Raw genomic sequence first — 18589 nt, 5'->3', positions numbered from 1 at the left:
CACCTTGTCTGTGATTACAGGTTTCAGGTTTTCTCCTTGCAGTTTTCAGAGGAAGACCCTTCTGCAGCTGAACATAAGGGTGAACATTTCTTTTTCTAAAAACTCACTTCCTCTCTGGAAAATCATGTCAGAGCATGAATTGCCTAAAAATAACTGCTGTAAGACAGCCTTGGAATCACCTTCACCTGTACAGTAAGTGTAGTAATACATAATGGATTTCACATTTTAGGTTATTTCAAAAGGTTTCATTTGGATAAACTGACAGATAAGCAGACCATTTCTGTATTTTTAATCACTGTAACACATGCAGATCACCTTCTCCTCATCCTCAAACCTGCACCACCTGCTGGGTTTGAGGTTATTTAGTGGTTTTGTAACACCTTATCCTTATACAGCATTTTAAGATACTTAAAAACAAACAAACAAACAAACAAAAAAAAAAAAAAAAAAAAAAAAAAAAAACCACCACCACCAACAACAAAAAGTGAAAACTCCTGCGTCCAGAAAGAAATTAGGTATCAATTTCAAGCAAAAACTTGTCCAAGGAAAAGGAAGGGGTAAAAACTGCTGTGACCAGGATTTGCACAGAAGTGAAAATCCAGCACAAGTGCCTGCAATTCAGAGATGAGACGATAAACCAGAGCAACCTCTTTAGCTCAAGCTTACCGGCTTGCTTGCTTTCTCTTGAGAATTATGACAAACATTTTCAGTTTAATGACTGTGATACAAAAGAAGGAAGGGAGGAAAATGAACTTTGAGAAGATAAGTCTGTGGTTATATCTTATTTTTACAATGTTGAAATACTGGCTGTATATCTCACTTGAATAAACACCATAATGAGAACAGGCCTAATTGCCAACTCAGTGGAAAAAAAATGGGAAGCTGCTATGTTCTTCTTTGGTCAAAACTGAAGAATGAACATTTGCACACCACAGCAGACTTATAGACTAGAAATGCTGTTAGACAAAGAGAAAAGTAAATGCTATTTGAACTGAGCTGTTCCTAGGATAAACTGAACTTGAAATTTGCCTGAACTAAGAATATGAATTATTTTTCTCCCTTATGTTTCCCCAATTTAGAACAACCCTTACTTAAGTATTAGCTCATGCTTTATTTTGGGAGCTTGAGGACGTAGTCTTATTTAAGTATTAAATACTGTTCAAATGATTCTCTTAATCACAGTTTGCATTTTTTCTTTTAAATTTCAAAATATTAGCTTAGAAGAGAGAAAATTGAAAACCCCGTATGGGCTACGCTGAGGGCTGGACTAGATGATCTCCAGAAGTCCCTTTCAACCCTACCATTCTATGATTCTATATCATTTAGATTAAAAAAACCCTTTCAGTTTTTCTTAATCTTCTGAATCAGATGAATAATTGAAGATGTAAAATAAAAAATCAGTACTCTTTATAAATATTAAAGAATTAGCAAAATTATTTAAAAATATGAATGTAAAAGCCAGGGGAAAAATCCCATGCAGTTTCAACTTGATTTTTATTCCACATAATTCTCCAGACCAGTAAGTACAGTCTGTAAAGATTTGTGTATACGAATAACTTTATGTATACGAATAATCTCATTGACCTCAGTCTTGCAGGATCGCTGCCATAATTTGAAAATGCACAGATGGCAAAAACTTTAAAACAACCCAATTAAGAAGGCAGATGCTCCTTGCTTCCCAATTAGTACACAGCCCAATTCAGGAATATGTCTGCATGCAAGTGATAAGCTCAGAGAAGAATCCGTGCTATCTTTGCTACTCTTTTTGCCTCTATTATTGAAATAAGACTTGCATAAAAAAGGACATTCCTACAAATGTACCACAGGGCATTAAGGGCTTTAAGCTTTGATGATATCCATTTAAATAGCAAAACTTTGGTCAATATCATGTTTCCTAGCCATGACAATTAATTTCTCCAGTGAGACTGTTGGCAATAATAGGTTGCACCTAAATTACAGGACATATTTTCCTTGTTTGGTACAGATCAACAGTAATTTAAAGGCAGAAGACACTGGAAACTAGTAAAGAAAAGTAGAAGCAATGAAGACAGCAAAAAGGAACAACAGCAGCAGCAAGCTGCTTTTGACAACAAGAGACACAGACAGACAGATTCCCAGACTTCCTAGAGAGGGAGGGACTCCAAGCCTCAGAGAAGCAGGAGGCATAAGCAGAGATAACCTGGGTTTTTTAAGAGGATGCCAAGCCTGAATGTTCCTCAACAGAGGGGGGAGCGGGGGAAGTGCAGGCAACTATTCTTTGTCTAGATGCCTGTATTTATTGTCTTTTCTAAGGTAAAAGGAGGGTTCAGGTTTCAAAACCAACCAATGAAAATATCAAGGCCTGTCCTTTTACAGGTAAGGTCATGTCCCTGAATGTGTGAACAGTAAATCTAGTACCAGCAGCTCTGGGAGAAGAGGTGTAGGCGAGCTCGTCCTGAGACGAGAGGACATGCTTTCACGAAGAAGTACAGAAGGATTTCTGATTGCTGAAGTGGTGACTGTAGCCTTCCAAAACACAGGACAGACAGAACTTCTGATTTCCTGGGTACTTTAACCTGCCTGGCAAATACCCAGTGGCAGTGTCTCCCTCAGGCAACAAGCAGATAATTTTATTTATTTATTTATTTATTTATTTATTTATTACAAAAAAAAATTTAGTCTGTTCTGACTCTTATTCAAATCTGTATATATTTTCTAACATAGTTCAAAATACTTCAAATTTCAACCATTTGTTTCTATGGACAGTACTGAGACTCTATTATGGAAGGAAGTTAAGCAGCTGTTGCACAGCATAAAAAATCCTAAGGCTTAAAAATCAATGACATTATGCTGTTCAGAGAGAGGGGAGAAAAAAAAAAAGAAAATCGATGGGGTATTTGTACTTAAGTATGTTCAATGTATTTTTAGATCGCTATCAGCCACATCAAACGAAATATGCTTTAGATCTCCAGATTGAAACTTTTCAAATTAATATCACCCATCTGAAAATGCTAATAATAATATACAGTGCTGTCACTATACATCATGCTATCTTATTTATACTGAACTGCCTACTGCAAGGGATGCAAAAGAACCCCCTAATCACGTTCTAGGTATGAGCACAAGCCTTAGCTTTTCTGAGTGGGATTAAGATTGAGGTCCTATATGAACAAAGCATCTGATCACTCTCAGGCCCAGTAGCACATAGCTTCAATTTGGTAGAGCAAGTCAGGACAGAACCTCTGTGGACTCCGATAGAGCCATGCAAATGTATCAGTGGATATGCTGATCCTCTGCAGCTCTACTTCTGTATTTAACTTCTCCTGATTTGTTTAGTAAATGGAATTACATCATATTAGTTTTAACTTTTTGTTCTGTAGTCATGGATATACTTTGGGAATCCTCATCAAAATAACTAGCATTTGCAGGTATCAATAAAATATACTTAGATGCATCTATAATATACTTCCTTACCTGTTTTTAATAAAAAGGAAAGAAAAAAAAGCCCTCAAATATGCCAGATGTTGCAAATCTGCCTTAGAAAAATCTCTCTGAAGAATTCAGATTTGTTCTTTACATGAACAAAAACTTTCTTCAGAAGTTTGCAAACCTCCTAAGATAAGAGTTTTTAAAAAAGTATAAAAAAAATTCAAAGTAATTTGCTTGGCTGCAAAATGAACGATAGCTCAGCTTCTGCTATTTTTTACTTCACTTTTTTTAAAGAAACATTAAATATAAATGTAGTCTTGTCACTTCAGTTCAGGAAGCTGCTGAATTTCTGCTCATCACAAAACTCTTTGCACAAGCAGAAGCAGGCTTCCTTATCCCAACTGGCAAACCACATTCCTAGAGGAAAACAAGATTCCCAGCTTACGGGAGTAAGAAGAACTTACGGGTATAAGAACTTTGGCTGCCTCTTACTCTTTTAATGCAAAATGTCCTCCCTTAAATGAGTTGATTGCTAGAAGTTAAATGTAATGGAAGCAAATAGGAGCTGTCATCACATCATACAAGTATGGACAGGCATGTTGCGTCCTCCTTGGAAAGGAAGCACAATTTCCTCTTCCAGCTTCGTACAGCTGAGACTCGCACGCTGAGAGCACAGGTGCCCAGGAAGCGTTACACGTGAATTGTGTCACAGCTCCGTGGCCTGGTCCGCAGCACAGCAAAAGCACTAATGCACAACTTTCAGTCTTCTAGGTCTTCAGTAAATGCAGATCTATCAAAATCAATCCTCTGAAAAAGGTATCTTACTTGTAGAATTAAAAATGAAAAGATAGGATAACTTCTTGCATCAACATGCACTTCTGGTAAAGCAAACTTGTTCTGTGCATAAGGCAGCAGAGCAAAGCAGCTCTTGGTTTACTCTGACGACCCTCTGTACGGAGGAGCAGCCATGTTTCCTGCAGAGATTCACGGGGGAGCAAGCTGAGGTATTGCCTGTGTGGCACTACATGTTATTGCCAGCCTCCAAAATCAAGGAGTTTGTCTTCTTGCTTTTATGCGTAGTGCATCTCTTCTAGCTTTTGTGCTTTAACTTAGGCTGTGGTCACATTTTAAAGCTTTTCTTTCCTTGAAATTAGTAGAAAAAAGTGAGCCAAGATCAAATTTTTAGTTTCAAAATTACATTCTTTGCTGGGCTGGCCTTAAAGGCGGTGGTGAGAGAATCCGAAACCCTAGTAGTGCGAGGCTAACAAGCAAACAGTGCGAACAGGCAACGCTCCACTCTTTAATTACCCTTTCTGGAGCTGTGATTTCACTACCAGAAAATTCAGCTTCTGAAGGGACTACTTGAGAAATGTCACTGTTAAAAATACCAAGTCCTCTGAGAATTGTTTAGTAAACTGCCTCAGTCTAGTGAACTGTTAGCAGATTGCATCCATACAAGTCTTGTATTCCAAAATGCTCTAAATTTCCCAGAATATTTATGTTGTGTATCTTCAGCCTTTTACATTTGTATGTACAAATGTACATGTGTTAAACACACTAAGTTTTTTTTCCCCTCTGCTTTTTATTACGCTAAGGATATCAAAGTAGTTTATAATATATACATATAAATGTGTATGTGTATATATATAAATATATACATGTGTATATACACACACACATATACATGTATGTGCACACACACACACACGTATATAATACAACATCAACTATTATATAACTTCTACTTGTGACTGCATAGCATCTTTAACTCAAGTGAAGTAAATACTCAAGAATGAAATATTTACTGTGTTTAAATTTGTGTCATGCAACTTAACAGCTGGATACAAGTAAGGGACCAAACATTAACTCTCCTCAAAATGCTAACTGCTACAAAAGTCAGGTGATTTAAAATCACTTAATTTCAGATCCCTTGCATTCAAGAGTTTATAAGGTGTGGCTCAGATCCCCTCTGAACCACTGACTGAGATTTCATCACAACTTAGAGATGTTCCATCAAAAATAAACATTGTACATTATACATAGGAACAGAAAGGGTAATCACAGTCCTGTCACCTCAGCAGCAATTCCCACCAAATAAGAGAACAGTGGATATAAGACTATTGCAAAAGTATTAAATCAATCAATACGGTGTGTAGAAAATACATGTTTTAAAAATTGATTACGTCATATAAAATCTTTGGGCTTGACTTCCTAGAAAGGTCATCACACAGAGGATGTAGGCAAGGGTCAAAAGTTACAGTGCACTAGGTATCACATTTTCAACTCCTTGCACAAATACATTTACTAAGAGTGTTAAGGGGGATTTCAGCTGATTGTGGCAATGGCAGTGTCACAGAGAGCTACTCAGTGCTGGGAGTATCTATATGGAAACTGATACCTTGGGCATAGTAAAAAAAGAAAAAGAAAAAAAGAAAAATCACCTTTCAGCACACCCTGTAACCTAGTAGTACACACTGTGTATACAATACACAAACCACAAAAATCAGTGTAACTTAAACTTAGAACATGGCTGACAGGTCCATGAAATGTAATTTCATGTAAGGAATCACCACCAAGTAGATGTGTCCCTATGAACATTATAATGTTTGAATATCTGGTTCTACACTAAAATGCTAATCTGTGACTCAGAAGAAAAGTGGAAAATTACTAAAATTTTCAGATAGCGAAGTTCTGAAAGTGGACAATAATAAAGGCAGTGATTTGCTGACATAGAGTCACTTGGCAAGCAAGACACACTCAAACAAACATACACTTTAGTACAGCCAAAACCCCCCAAAGCATCTAGCTTTAGGTGACACTCTTAGGCAAGCAGCAGTTCTGCTAGACTCACATGCCTGAATGGATTATCAGCAGCACGTGAGACCTTACAAGCCAGAATGATCCTCATTTCCCTTTTTCTGAGATGCAAGAGTGGAGAGAGGTACAAAGACCGAGCACAGCCCTGATGTGACCACTAACAGAGTTCAGAGTCCATTTTATAAAGCATGAGAACAAACCAAAGTTCAGAGCAGAGCCATAAGAATGATGAAAACACTAGGAAAAATGCCAAGAAGCTCAAAATCTTTAACTTGGAAAGAAAACAAAAAGGAAAAAAAAAAAAAAAAACACCCACAGAAGGTTGAGAAGTGGCTTGACCACAGTACTAAGAGCTAATATATGAAAAAGAAATTTGGTAAAAGAGGTCTTTACATAGTGGGCAAACGAGTTCCGAGATTCAATGAAAAGGAGTAAATTGCATTTCTCAGAAAAACTAAGACAAAAAAACCCTCACAACTTACAATCAGAGAGCATAATTCAGTGTTGGAACAATTTACTAAGGACAGCAGATCTGTCGTTACTGGTAACTTTGAATCACAACATTTTCCCTCTCCCAAAGGATACACGGTAGGTCAAACCTAAGTGGTCAATAGCTTGCATTATGCAAGGGGGAGAAAGCTAGAAAGGTGTCAAAACTGCCATGATCCTTCTTTTTGCCACAAAGCAGGATTAACTACGCGGTTGTCATTACCAACTCCCCAGTCCTCAGGTGTCATCTATTTTGGTGCTTAGCTATCCACACTGTTAACAGCTTTCCTTAATGTCTATCCTCAAACTCTGTTGATGCAACTTAAGACCACCAGTTCTGATGCCACTACTTATAAAGGACAGTCTATTCCCTCTATTTTTGCAGAACCCTTTTTATATAAAATTTAAAATCATTGTCACAGTCCCCTCTCTCCTAGTTTTCTCTCTTTTTTTCTGTCTTTGCCCTTTCACTCTTCCCCCCTCCACTCCCCATTTTTTTTCCCTCATTACCCATTCTCATTACTTTTTTGGATTCTCTCTAAGCATTCAACATCTTTCCTGAGTTAAGTTACACCCAAACAGGTCATGAACAGTGCAAATGTGAGAAACAGAAACACAAACAATAAAAAAAGGGATAATTCAGGTGTTGTGCCTGATCCCACTGATCCCACAATAACTAAATTTCAGGCAATAATTTCCAATTTGAGAATATTATTACCAGCTAAATCAAGGCTAAAAAAATCTATTATGTAAAGAATAGATTTGGTGAAGCTAGGGGAAATGATTTTAAATCAGATAATCTTAGACTGTGGCAAAACTCACTACACAGAAACCCCAAAAGAAACCCAACCCCCTCATACCATAAAAAGGTCAAATTGCACTTAGCCTTCCATCAAGTCACAGTTACTATCATTAAAAAAAATTAAGCATAAAAAAGGAAAAAAAGATGTAGGAGGGATTATAGCACCATGTGGCCATTCATGAAATGTGTATTTTACAAGGCAGACCTCCCATGATGGTAGAAAGTGTTTCATGATGTGTTAGAGAAAAGTATAGATTGTAATGAACACACATAAAGACACAGTGTTAAGGCTGTGTGCACTAGTTTAGCTGAGATTTTGCTCCTTTTAAGGGCTAACCTAAAGGGCAATGTTTTTTTTTAATGACATTTCCTAGCTGGGTATGTTTATTTTTTCAAGGAGAAAAAAATCACAACAGGTAACTGCTTTGGTAGATAACATTAATCTGCAATCAGTGTCTCAAGACATTGATTCAGGAAAGCACTCAAAGAGCTCAGTTCCTCCTACAACTGAGCTGTACAGATCAATGCAAATTGACTGAATTATTGCAGTTCACATAAAGCATACCCTAGTTTGCATTCAAAGGGGCATGGACATCTAGCATCTTGTCATGCTAGTTCTATGCATTTGCCCAGCACACTTTACTTCCAAAAGCTAGTGGAGCATGGCCAAAAAAACATAATAGGCATATTCTACCATTTACATTCTATGTGGTATTACTTGTTCCAGAGAGAGGGAGAAAGGAGAATCCTCAAGTTATTAATAATTTGGGTGTAGTGACAAATATTCCATGCCTTGGTTTAAGTGATAGAAAACAGCATCACAAAATCACTATGGTTTTACAGACTTCTTACAGGTCTATAAAGAAATTTAAAAGCAAAATCCTAATACCAAATGGAGAGGTCAGAGATGTATGCATAAATTCTTGAAGCATTAACACTCAGTTAACACTCATGGCAAATCAAGATAATCTAGTTTAAAAAAATGGCAAACATCTACTACAACCCCTAAAGAAAAAAAAAAAAAACAACCTACTCCAACAGTGGCAAGTTGCTAACATATCACACTTTCAAACCTTGAGCTTTCAGTGCAGTGAGTGCTCCTGCTTTCAAACATGCAACTCATTCACATGAAATATAGCCAAGTTAATGCTTCAAGATTTACCTCTCCTCTCTGTTTGCTGGCTACAGGCACATTTTACGGAGACCAAAACCAGGGAATCCTGCAATGTCAAAGTGCTGTGTTGAACCATAATTTTTAGAGCTGCTTCCACATTGGAAAAAGCACAAAACTGATGAATAACAGAAAAACTGAACAATATTCAGCAATTATGTAGAGTTTTGGCTTAGCCTAACTGACTCTCTCTTTGCCTATCACTGCCATCATACAGCATGGGATTTATTGCTACCAATAATTCCAAATTTAGGTCAGAGCTGAAGCACATGGTCCAAACACACAAGCACTGCTGCATGCTACAGTGTCCATCCCTACAATGGACTGATTTTTATTAGTTAGTGTTGGCCACTATGCCTCTTTAAAAAAAAAATGTAAAAAATCAGTACTACAGTTATTTAAACATGGAGTGTTTACCAGAAAAGACTTTTTTTCAAAAAACCCAAGAACTTTGTACATTAACTCTACTAATGAATAACATAAAACCAGAAATACTCTTATGTTGATGGAACTCCTGTTAAAGGCAAGCACCTTCAGGAGCAGTAGACCTAACAAAGCCCCATTCGCTTCCAAAACATCTTGCTCTCCTCCCCAGAACCCACCCTCCGTGTCTCTCCTGCGCCCAGCAGGCCCCATACTGCAGCGTCCGAGCAGGGCACAGGGTGAGTGGTCGGGTACTGGCCGGGACCCCACAGCAGGTCCATCAGTTCTGTTTTACTCGGCTTTCCCTTCCACAGAGGCACCTGCAGCAGCGTAGCTGTCTCCGAGTCTGCCACCTCCCTTCCAAATTTGGTTTGAAATTGGCCAAAGGGTTCAGAAGTTCTTTAGGAATTAGGGATGGGGGGAAACGGGGAAGACATTCAGAGCAGCTGGGGTTTTACTTCCTCAGAAAATTATGCTGAAAGGAAAGTGGAGCCCCCTTCCCTCAGACACATACACAAAGATAGGGGGAACTAATGGCACAGAAATGAAGACAAACTCTTCCCATCCCTGCAGACACTAAACTGCAGCTGAAATGAAGAAGAGAGCTGCAGTCAGTTGATAGCCCAACAGCAGAGAAAGGATGAGTCCTCCCATCCTAACGCTGGACATGAATTCATCCTTGCTTAGAAAAAATTAACTAAAATACAAGTGCTAAGAAAAACATAAGATTAAAATAAGTTAATTCTTTGGCTCTTTGCATCTCCTTGCCATATCACAGAAAATCTTTAGAAAGATCATTCCCCAGTGGCTACTGCAGAAAGTGAAGAACACACAACTTCAGTAAAACATGAAAAACCCTGTTTCTCTATTTGGGTGGTCTTTCAATGCTTCTCACTCCTATGCCTTTACCCTGACCTAATCAGCTAGCACTTATACAAGCAGCAGATACTTACTGACCACTGACAAAAACACGTCTTTAGATTTTAGCACATTCCCCTGTAATGCTAATTTACCCCAGGCCAGGATGAACAGCCAAGCTGCCAACTCCACCTAACAATCTAACAGCGCTCTGCAAACCCATGCTCTGAAGAGACAACCTCCACCCCTCCTCGCAAATTGATGCTGCAGAGAGGAAAGCTGCCTGTGTGCACCCAGGACACCAGTAATGCAATTCTTGCTGCTTCTATCCCTGCGGTGTGCGCTCCTGCCAGCGCTCTTGCTGCTTCTCTGAAATCTGTGCCATTTGGAGCACACCCCAAGGATCTTGAGCGGTTGCCCAAAGACTGTTATATTTAGTTAATTCACCAGAAGATTACTAAGAGTTCAAGAGGGGCCTTTCGGCAAACATGAAGCTTCTTCTTGCTTGATTTTATTTAGGCTAAACACACAGATGACAACTGGTGTTTATGATAAAGCACAGTGAACAACCTTCAGCTATTCTGAATCAGCTTTTCGTGCTTCTGCAAGTTGTTCTGGCTGTTCAAAGCTTCTTCAGTCTAACACTGTACTCCTTTGACCTACTGATAACATCTGCAATTTCACTAAATGTATCAGTGTATGCATCTTCACCGTTTCAGACTGTGCACATTCTTTAAAGTTTGCTTCTGATTAACATTTCAGATACTTTTCCCAGAAATATTAGCATACAAACCTAAATTCAGAAATAGCCACCAAAATCTTATGAAAGATGCAACAAAAAGCAGTATCTTTAATGACTTAATGGTTCCCACAGTTCTTAAATACTGGCATTGAAAAGGAATTGGAATATCAGAAAGGGAAATGTTAGCTCTCATCCTGATCCTGCAATGTGCCCTTTTTGAGCACACATCTACTCATGTATGCAAACCTACTGAATTCGCAGATCCTCCCGAAGGGAGGTGGCTGCTTCTGCAGTGTGCATTGCAGACCACAGCGCAGGTTACTACTGATAACTTCTAGCACTCCTGGGCAGGTGAAAAAAAAGTTCTTCAGTTATTTATTTTTGTTTGTTTTTAACATAAGTCAATAGATCTCAGCCTCTGAGAATATAGATGCACGTCAAGAAATTTTTTTAAATCAATTTTCTTCAATTTTCTACTTCAAAAATCCACTGCAGTGAGATAATTTTGCTTCTCCAGCTTGGTATTTCATAATTTCATATCTCTCTCCCCCCCCCCTTTTTTTTTTTTTTCATTAGTTAACACATTTAAGAACAAGGAATGGAAGTTTCCCATAGAGTAGAAAATGGCAGTCTGTTTAAAAGTGACTAGAAAAACATCAAGGAAGCACAGTGGAAAACAACTCACCATGACAGTCAGGATTGCCCTGGCAAAACTACCCAACTCTAACTGTAGAAGCTAAAAGCAGGTGTGCTACAAGGAGGCCAACACAGTCTAGAGTACAGATTTGTTACTTAAACTCAGCAAAGAACATGGAACAACCGGAAAAGTTACAGAGAAGAGTCACAGAATTATTAAGTGGATGAGGAAAACATCCAACAGCAAGAGGCTTAGGGGTTCCTTTTGGTAACAAGTAGGAGACTGAGGACTGAAGGGTGTTTGGAGGTAGCAGTGGATAAATGCACAGGGAGAAACACCAGTGAACAAAAAGCACTTCATGCAAGCTTTCTCCAGCAGAAGCCAGAGGAATTCACATTAGAAATTAGCCAAAATAATTTAACAGTAAAGCTGACAGACAACTGGAACAGAGTGCCAAAGGAAGTGGAAGAGACAGTATAAGCTAATGCCTTTGAATGAAGGCTGGATGCTTTTATGGAAGAGATCTAAGAATTATACATGTTTTCCTATCAAGAGCTGTAAAATTACACACTAGGCTAGCCACTTCAGCAACAGCTACTATGAAACTGAGAAGCATTTAAAAATTGGTTTTTAACTAAACATTTATCTCTGCCTATGGAACATTTCAGAGTAGGGTTACTAGAAGAAAGCCAGGTGTGGAGAGGGCAGGCCAGCAGTGAAGATTAAATGAGCAAGATGAGGATCAGAAAGCCATTATTAAATGCATCATCCAGCAATCACAAGCAAAAGAGAACTCAGGAAACACCCACCACCACCCAAAACCACTCTTAAATGGATGGAATCGATCCTTCTGAGGCACTGGGATGTCTCACAAAGTCAGGCATATCAGCACTGGATTGACTGGGAACAGAAGCTGCAAAACACTGGGAAATAAAGCTTTTCCTGGCCTGGTTGGTGACAAGCACAATGCAGAAGTTCACCCATTACCAGGAGAAGAGCAAGAAACATTTTTATTTTTGTCTCCTATTTGAAGCTGCAATTAATTGGATCTACGCCAGTATAAATTTACATAAGATTTGCTTTAATGCATCCTTCTAAGACTAGTCTTTTTGTCTGCCTTTTTTGCACTGTTTTGGATTGAGGAAAAATAGGACTGAACTAAAGAAAGAAAAGAATGAAGGAGAGTCAGTGAAGATTCATTACTGCAGCTGAACCAGCAGACATTCTTAAAGCATTGTTTGAAAAGAGGGGAAAATGTCCCTGGCAAGCGTTCAGGTTGGGGCGAGATTTTCAATTTATTAAGATTTTATTCAGGAAAGCTAATGGTGCCTCTGAAAAACGCATGTGCTCAAAGGCTTAGCTCAGTTCCACAGGAGGAGATCTTTTCTGAAAAGAAGATAAAGCCCCTGTTTTCCAAGCTGGAAACAATTTAAACAGTGTAAGTAAATGTCATGCTGCTTTTCTAAATAATCAGAGCGCTTAAGAGCTGACAGCGTTTATAAGCAGGTGCAGGGTAGAAAGGGGAAAACATAAGTGATTTTTCATTGCTATTATTCGTATCAGTGACATTAACAAAAAATGAAGTTTATTTCCCCTACTACTGATTGGGAAGTCTCAGAGGCACCGGCAAATGAAGTCGAAGTACACTCCTGTTTTGCAGGACACTGCCTACGTTTTCTGTGCTTATCTAATACCTGCAGGCCTGGTGATGTGCTTACGGCAGTTCCCGAGGATCCTGAAAGGACTGGTACAAAAAAGTCTATGCTGAGTAGAAGCGACTCCTTTCACCCCAACAGTAACCTTGAAGCTTACTGAAAAAGCAGCAAAGATAACATGCCTTCTGTCTACTACTTGCCTGCCAGCTTGATAAAATGGAAGAGAAGAAAGCGCTCTTTATCCCTTCCCGCAAGCAGAAGGCTGATTTCAAAGGTATAAAATGACAAACGGCTGAAGTCAGGTTGGTGACTGGACTCACGTCCAGGATCGCTGCTCCCGCAGAAGTCTGTCATCTCCTGTAAAAGTTGTGCTGCAACACCGCAAGGAGAGCCTTGACCCTTCCCCTGTGCAGGACCAAGGGTTTCCATCGACGTGCTATTCCGCCACTTTGGGTCTTTTACAAATTTGAAGCTTCCTCAATCTACAGTCAGGAATAAACTGTCACATCTCCTACCTGCTCCTGCGTAGCAGCCCCACTACCCACTGCACTGGTTTCTGACTGACAGGTAGTGAACTCACAGTCAGAGCCCCAGATTAATACTTTGACGCTCTTTCTTTTAGTCTCCGGGGTACTACACAGCTTTTATGTCCAGCTGCCAGAAAAGCGAGGGCATACGGGAGGAACCATACTCCCCAGACAATTTGAATGGAGCTGTTCCCTAGAGATGGACTATAAAAGGAATGCAACTTCAAAAAAATAAGTGAAACTAGATCACTTTCACAATACCCTATTACTTATAATGCCTTTTTAAATTACATTCTTGAAACTTCTGTATGTTCAATTCTTGGAATATTGTAAAAAATCCAACATGCTACTTCATTGTCGAGTGTAACAGTATTAACAGATTTTTGAAACTAAAGATTAAAGCTCTGGTTGACGTGTTTAATATACCAGAAAATACTAGGAAGAGCTAAACCAAAAGTAAGCAATGTTAATGCACTTTAGTGATGTCTTATTTAAAAGACTCAAGAGCCTTTTCACTACTGTACAAGTACTAGTTAAACCAAGTATCCCTCTAAACTTAAACATGCAAGCTTACAATTTTCAGTTTTGCAACTAACAGCAAAAAAGGAAGCTGCAAATATTTTATAGTCAATATATTTTTAAAAATATACATTGGAAGAAAAACATAGATTTCATCTTATGCACACACTACACAGGAAACATGCTACCTATGTGACAAAGAAGTACCATATTTAGAGTAAATGACATCTTAGGAGCAGCAAGAGGTAACAATGTTCATCTCTTCTCATGTGTCTAATGCAGTGTACCACCTCTAAAAAATCAGTATAATCAAGGAACATCCCTTTGCCCTTCAGGCATGCTATTTGTTTGATCCTGGATTTTGGCAGGGAAAAAAGGTGATTTACCAAGATGTGAAGTCCTGATTTAATGAATGTTTAAAGATAATGTATTAGAAATGGAACTCTCATAAAATAGAGAACACAGAAGATGAGAATTTTGTTTAAATTACCAGGTTTTTAGGTATTGAAACCATGCCTACAGTTAGTTGTAGGACAAGTGAACTTTCAACTGCTCAAAATGTTTTCATTTTCTAAAAAAAACATTTAAATGTTTGGCATTTCTTACCACACTCTGTACCCATGCCTGAAACCACACATTTGAAGTACATGAACCAACATTACTGCATAAAAAAAAATGCTGAGAAGTCAGACAAGCTCTTGCAAAGACCTCTGGAAAATCCACACTTCCACAGAAATTCTTTTATCTAAGTACCAAGAGTCCAACCCAGTGGCACAGATGGCATCGTTCCTGAACATAATTTTCAAATGAAATTTAAAGCTCGGGCAATAACCTTCTGAAGTCAGCTTTAACCTCTGTACACTGGCTAACTGCTAACTGGCATACCTCATCTGCACCCTTCCAAAAATCCCTCAGAAGTTTAATCCAAATTCAATTTTCTTCACATTCTGTGCTGTAAATGCCCCTAGAGCCTTGCTGTGTACTTTTAAATAGCTGTTAAATTTTATGCCAGACAGAGCTGCACTCCCACGATACAGAGCGTGGTTATGGTGCATGGTTTACAAATACTTCTGCATCCTGTGGAAGGGGAACTATTTTGTCAGTACAAAAATATAACTTGAATGGGTGAAAAATCATTCCAGTCACAAAATGAACGAACTTGGTGAACTTCTATTATCCGATACTATATACAGGTCGAACACTCACACCAGTGTGCAGCCACTTTTAAAACACGAGCCAGTTTAAAGACCCAAGTTACTATCATATGCTTTGTTAGCACTGTCTTCAAATTACTCAGCATCAATTGGAAATCTGACAGGAACTCCATTAACGTAAGCTACGTGATATTCATGTTGGCTGGAAATGTTATAAACCAAGAGAGTCTCTGTAGCAGAAGCATGCAATAGTATTCTGGCTTTTCAAAAATATACTGTACGTAACTATTCTGTAGGCAAAAATACTACCGGAAAAAACTTCTGAATGTGACTTCTAGTGCCAGAAAGGACAAAAATAGCTCATTGTATTGTTTACGTTTGAAAAAGAAGAGAAAGCACCTGTATAGCATATATTAATATAAATCAACAAAAAAGCCTTTCAACTGAATAAATGCCTTACCTTGAAAAGTTGAGGAAATGAACATGTCTAGTGAATAAATAGGGTTGCTCAGCAGTGCTTATGTTTTTAATCAATTCCATCTGAAAAAAATTAACAAATCAATTTTTCCATGTTATGTCAAGGCACATTTTGAAACAAATATAACTCTCAAACAACAAACAACAATGTAATTTTCAAGCCTAGAATTACTCAGGAATTTCTCCTCCACCGTCCCCCTCAAACTATGATGGTAACTGCACTCTAGATAGCACTGTTACTATTTCATGCCTATGCAAGAAAAGTTAAAATGCAGACACCCTCATGCTCTCATGCGGCTTACCTGCTCCCAGAAGCCGGTATCAGTTTAAATAAGGTCTTAAATCAAGGGAAGTATCTAAACTCTGCCTAAACCTGCATCAGAATTTTGCAAGTGGCAGCTGCCTTCTTGAGATACTGGCTCTACTAAGCAGAACACCAAAAAGTAAAATGTCTGAAACCATACCAGAAAGTGGGAGCAGAGCCAACGAACATCTTCATGTAACAGTAAAAACTGTTACCTTGCCAAAACACTGTGTTTGTCTGCCTACTGTATAGAAAACATTCCTTCCACTATGACAGAAGATTAAGAGTCTGAAACTAACCTGCACTTTTGGAACAACGGTGCTAAGTTGTAGTACATTCACAGCATTTTAATTTTGTTTTAAAAATTATTTAAATTTTGCATTAAAAAAATAATTAAAATGTTGTAAACAGTATATACCAAAGACCACATTCCAAGGATATGAATACATATTTTGTATAAGCCTAACTCCAGCCGCAAGAATATTCTAGGGCATGTCAAGGAATTGAAAGTACTAAGTGGAGTGAAGTGCTAGAAAGTTGGACGATTCTCATTAATTTTCCTTCCTCACTTTTACTCTCCTAAGATTTTCTTTTCAGTAGCAGCTGTTCTATGCTCAAATACAGGCTGTACTATGGACACTCAACACAAATGCATTTGAAACTCACAATACGTTTATTGAATTTTACAGCCTGGGTAGCAGAAAATAATACAGAAAATAACAGAAATTCATAGCCTTTGGGAGGTGGGCGGAAAGAGACAAGAAAAGATGATAAACATCCTGGTTAGGATCATGTCAATTCACATACTAAATATAAACACCATTAAGAGGATGTTAATTTAAAAAATGTTAACTTGAATGTTATAGCTGACATAGACAAAATAAGGGGAAGCATAGGGTTCAGCCTATTAAGTGGTCAAGATAAGCTGACTGGTGTGCAATCAGTGCATTAAAAATCCCTGAAGAGCTTCACAGAAAATGATGTCCATGCCATATAAATATACAAACTACATTAAGGGACATCAATCGTTTTTTCTTTTCTTTTCTTTTCTTTTCTTTTCTTTTCTTTTCTTTTCTTTTCTTTTCTTTTCTTTTCTTTTCTTTTTTCTTTTCTTTTCTTTTTTCTTTTCTTTTCTTTTCTCTTTCTTTTCTCTTTTCTTTTCTCTTTTCTCTTTTCTTTTCTCTTTTCTTTTCTTTTCTCTTTTCTTTTCTCTTTTCTTTTCTTTTCTCTTTTCTTTTCTTTTCTTTTCTCTTTCTTTTCTCTTTTCTTTTCTCTTTTCTCTTTTCTTTTCTCTTCTCTTTTCTTTTCTCTTTTCTCTTTTCTCCTTTCTTTTCTTTCCCCTTTTCTTTTCTCTTTTCTTTTCTTTTCTCTTTTCTCTTTTCTTTTCTCTTTTTTCTTTTCTCTTTTCTCTTTTCTTTTCTTTTCTTTTCTTTTCTTTTCTTTTCTTTTCTTTTCTTTTCTTTTCTTTTCTTTTCCCTTTTCTTTTCTCTTTTCTCTTTTCTCTTTTCTTTTCTCTTTTCTTTTCTTTTCTTTTCTTTTCTCTTTTCTTTTCTCTTTTCTCTTTTCTCTTTTCTCTTTTCTTTTCTCTTTTCTTTTCTTTTCTTTTCTCTTTTCTTTTCTTTTCTTTTTTTTTTCTTTTCTTTTCTCTTTTCTCTTTTCTTTTCTCTTTTCTTTTCTTTTCACATTTTCCGGTTTTGATATGCTGTATTCTGCTGTTTTTTTACTTTGTGTGTCACATTCTATTGCTTCTCAGCTCTTTTTCATTTACTTACTTACTTTTTTTTTTCCCCTCCATGAGACACATATCCTATCTTCTTCTTTCAGCCAAGACAAACCATAGCCATTTAATTTCTGGAGCAGAATGAAAAAGTGCACACACAAATATTCTCTTCCCGTCCTTCCTTTGCCCTCAACAGTTGTATACACATACACATGTGAGAAGCACTGAAGCAAAGAGTTTGTCTATCTTCTCTGGATGGGCCTCTTTCTGTCAAACTTGCTCAACTGTATCAAACTTTAGGTCTATTTACCCAGGCTTCAGCCCACGAAACACTAAAACCCCAAGAGAATGGAAGAAACAGAGGAGGAGACTGAAAGAAAGATAATATGAAAGGAAAAAACATAGAAAAAATGTTTGAGAAAAGAAAATGGGAAGAAGTGAAGATGGCTCCCTAGCTTTAGTTAGTCATATCCACACTCTTGACTGATCCAAATATAAACAAGTCTTTATACATCTCCTTTATTACAATAAAAATGCTACGAGAAAGAAATTCATAAAAATAAAAAGCAAAACTTGACTAGGTCAGAATTAGAAAGCCCAGGACACAAAGGCTTTTCTAGCAAACTGAATAAATTGACAGTTTTTTAGGACTGGTAACTCTTTTTGCTGAAAAATGATATTCACTTATCTTGCTTCCAGAATGAAACAGAAGAAAGACTCCCAAGGCTAGCTATCAGATCTCTCACTTCATAATATAAAAAACCCCCCAAACCTCCAAACATGGAGATGTAAAAATAGTATGAGCTTAAAAACAATAATGACAAATAAATGTGTGTGTGTCTGTGTGTGTAAAGTAAAGTAAGTCTCTAAAGTGAGTCTGCAAAGA

The 18589-nt window shown here is 37.7% G+C and overlaps 1 protein-coding gene across 1 annotated transcript in view; it reads right to left on the bottom strand.

Moving 5' to 3' along the window:
* Window positions 1-18589, bottom strand: part of UST (uronyl 2-sulfotransferase) — a 176031-nt gene that overhangs the window by 63956 nt on the left and 93486 nt on the right. The window contains exon 4 of the mRNA XM_062572365.1: window positions 15663-15742. Within this exon, the coding sequence (XP_062428349.1) occupies window positions 15663-15742 (80 nt within the window). The remainder of the gene's footprint in view (window positions 1-15662; window positions 15743-18589) is intronic.

Source organism: Rhea pennata, chromosome 3, assembly GCF_028389875.1.
Source record: "Rhea pennata isolate bPtePen1 chromosome 3, bPtePen1.pri, whole genome shotgun sequence".
Lineage (NCBI taxonomy): Eukaryota > Metazoa > Chordata > Aves > Rheiformes > Rheidae > Rhea > Rhea pennata.
Note: the sequence above shows the minus strand (reverse complement) of the source record. Positions and strands in the feature narration are given on the sequence as shown.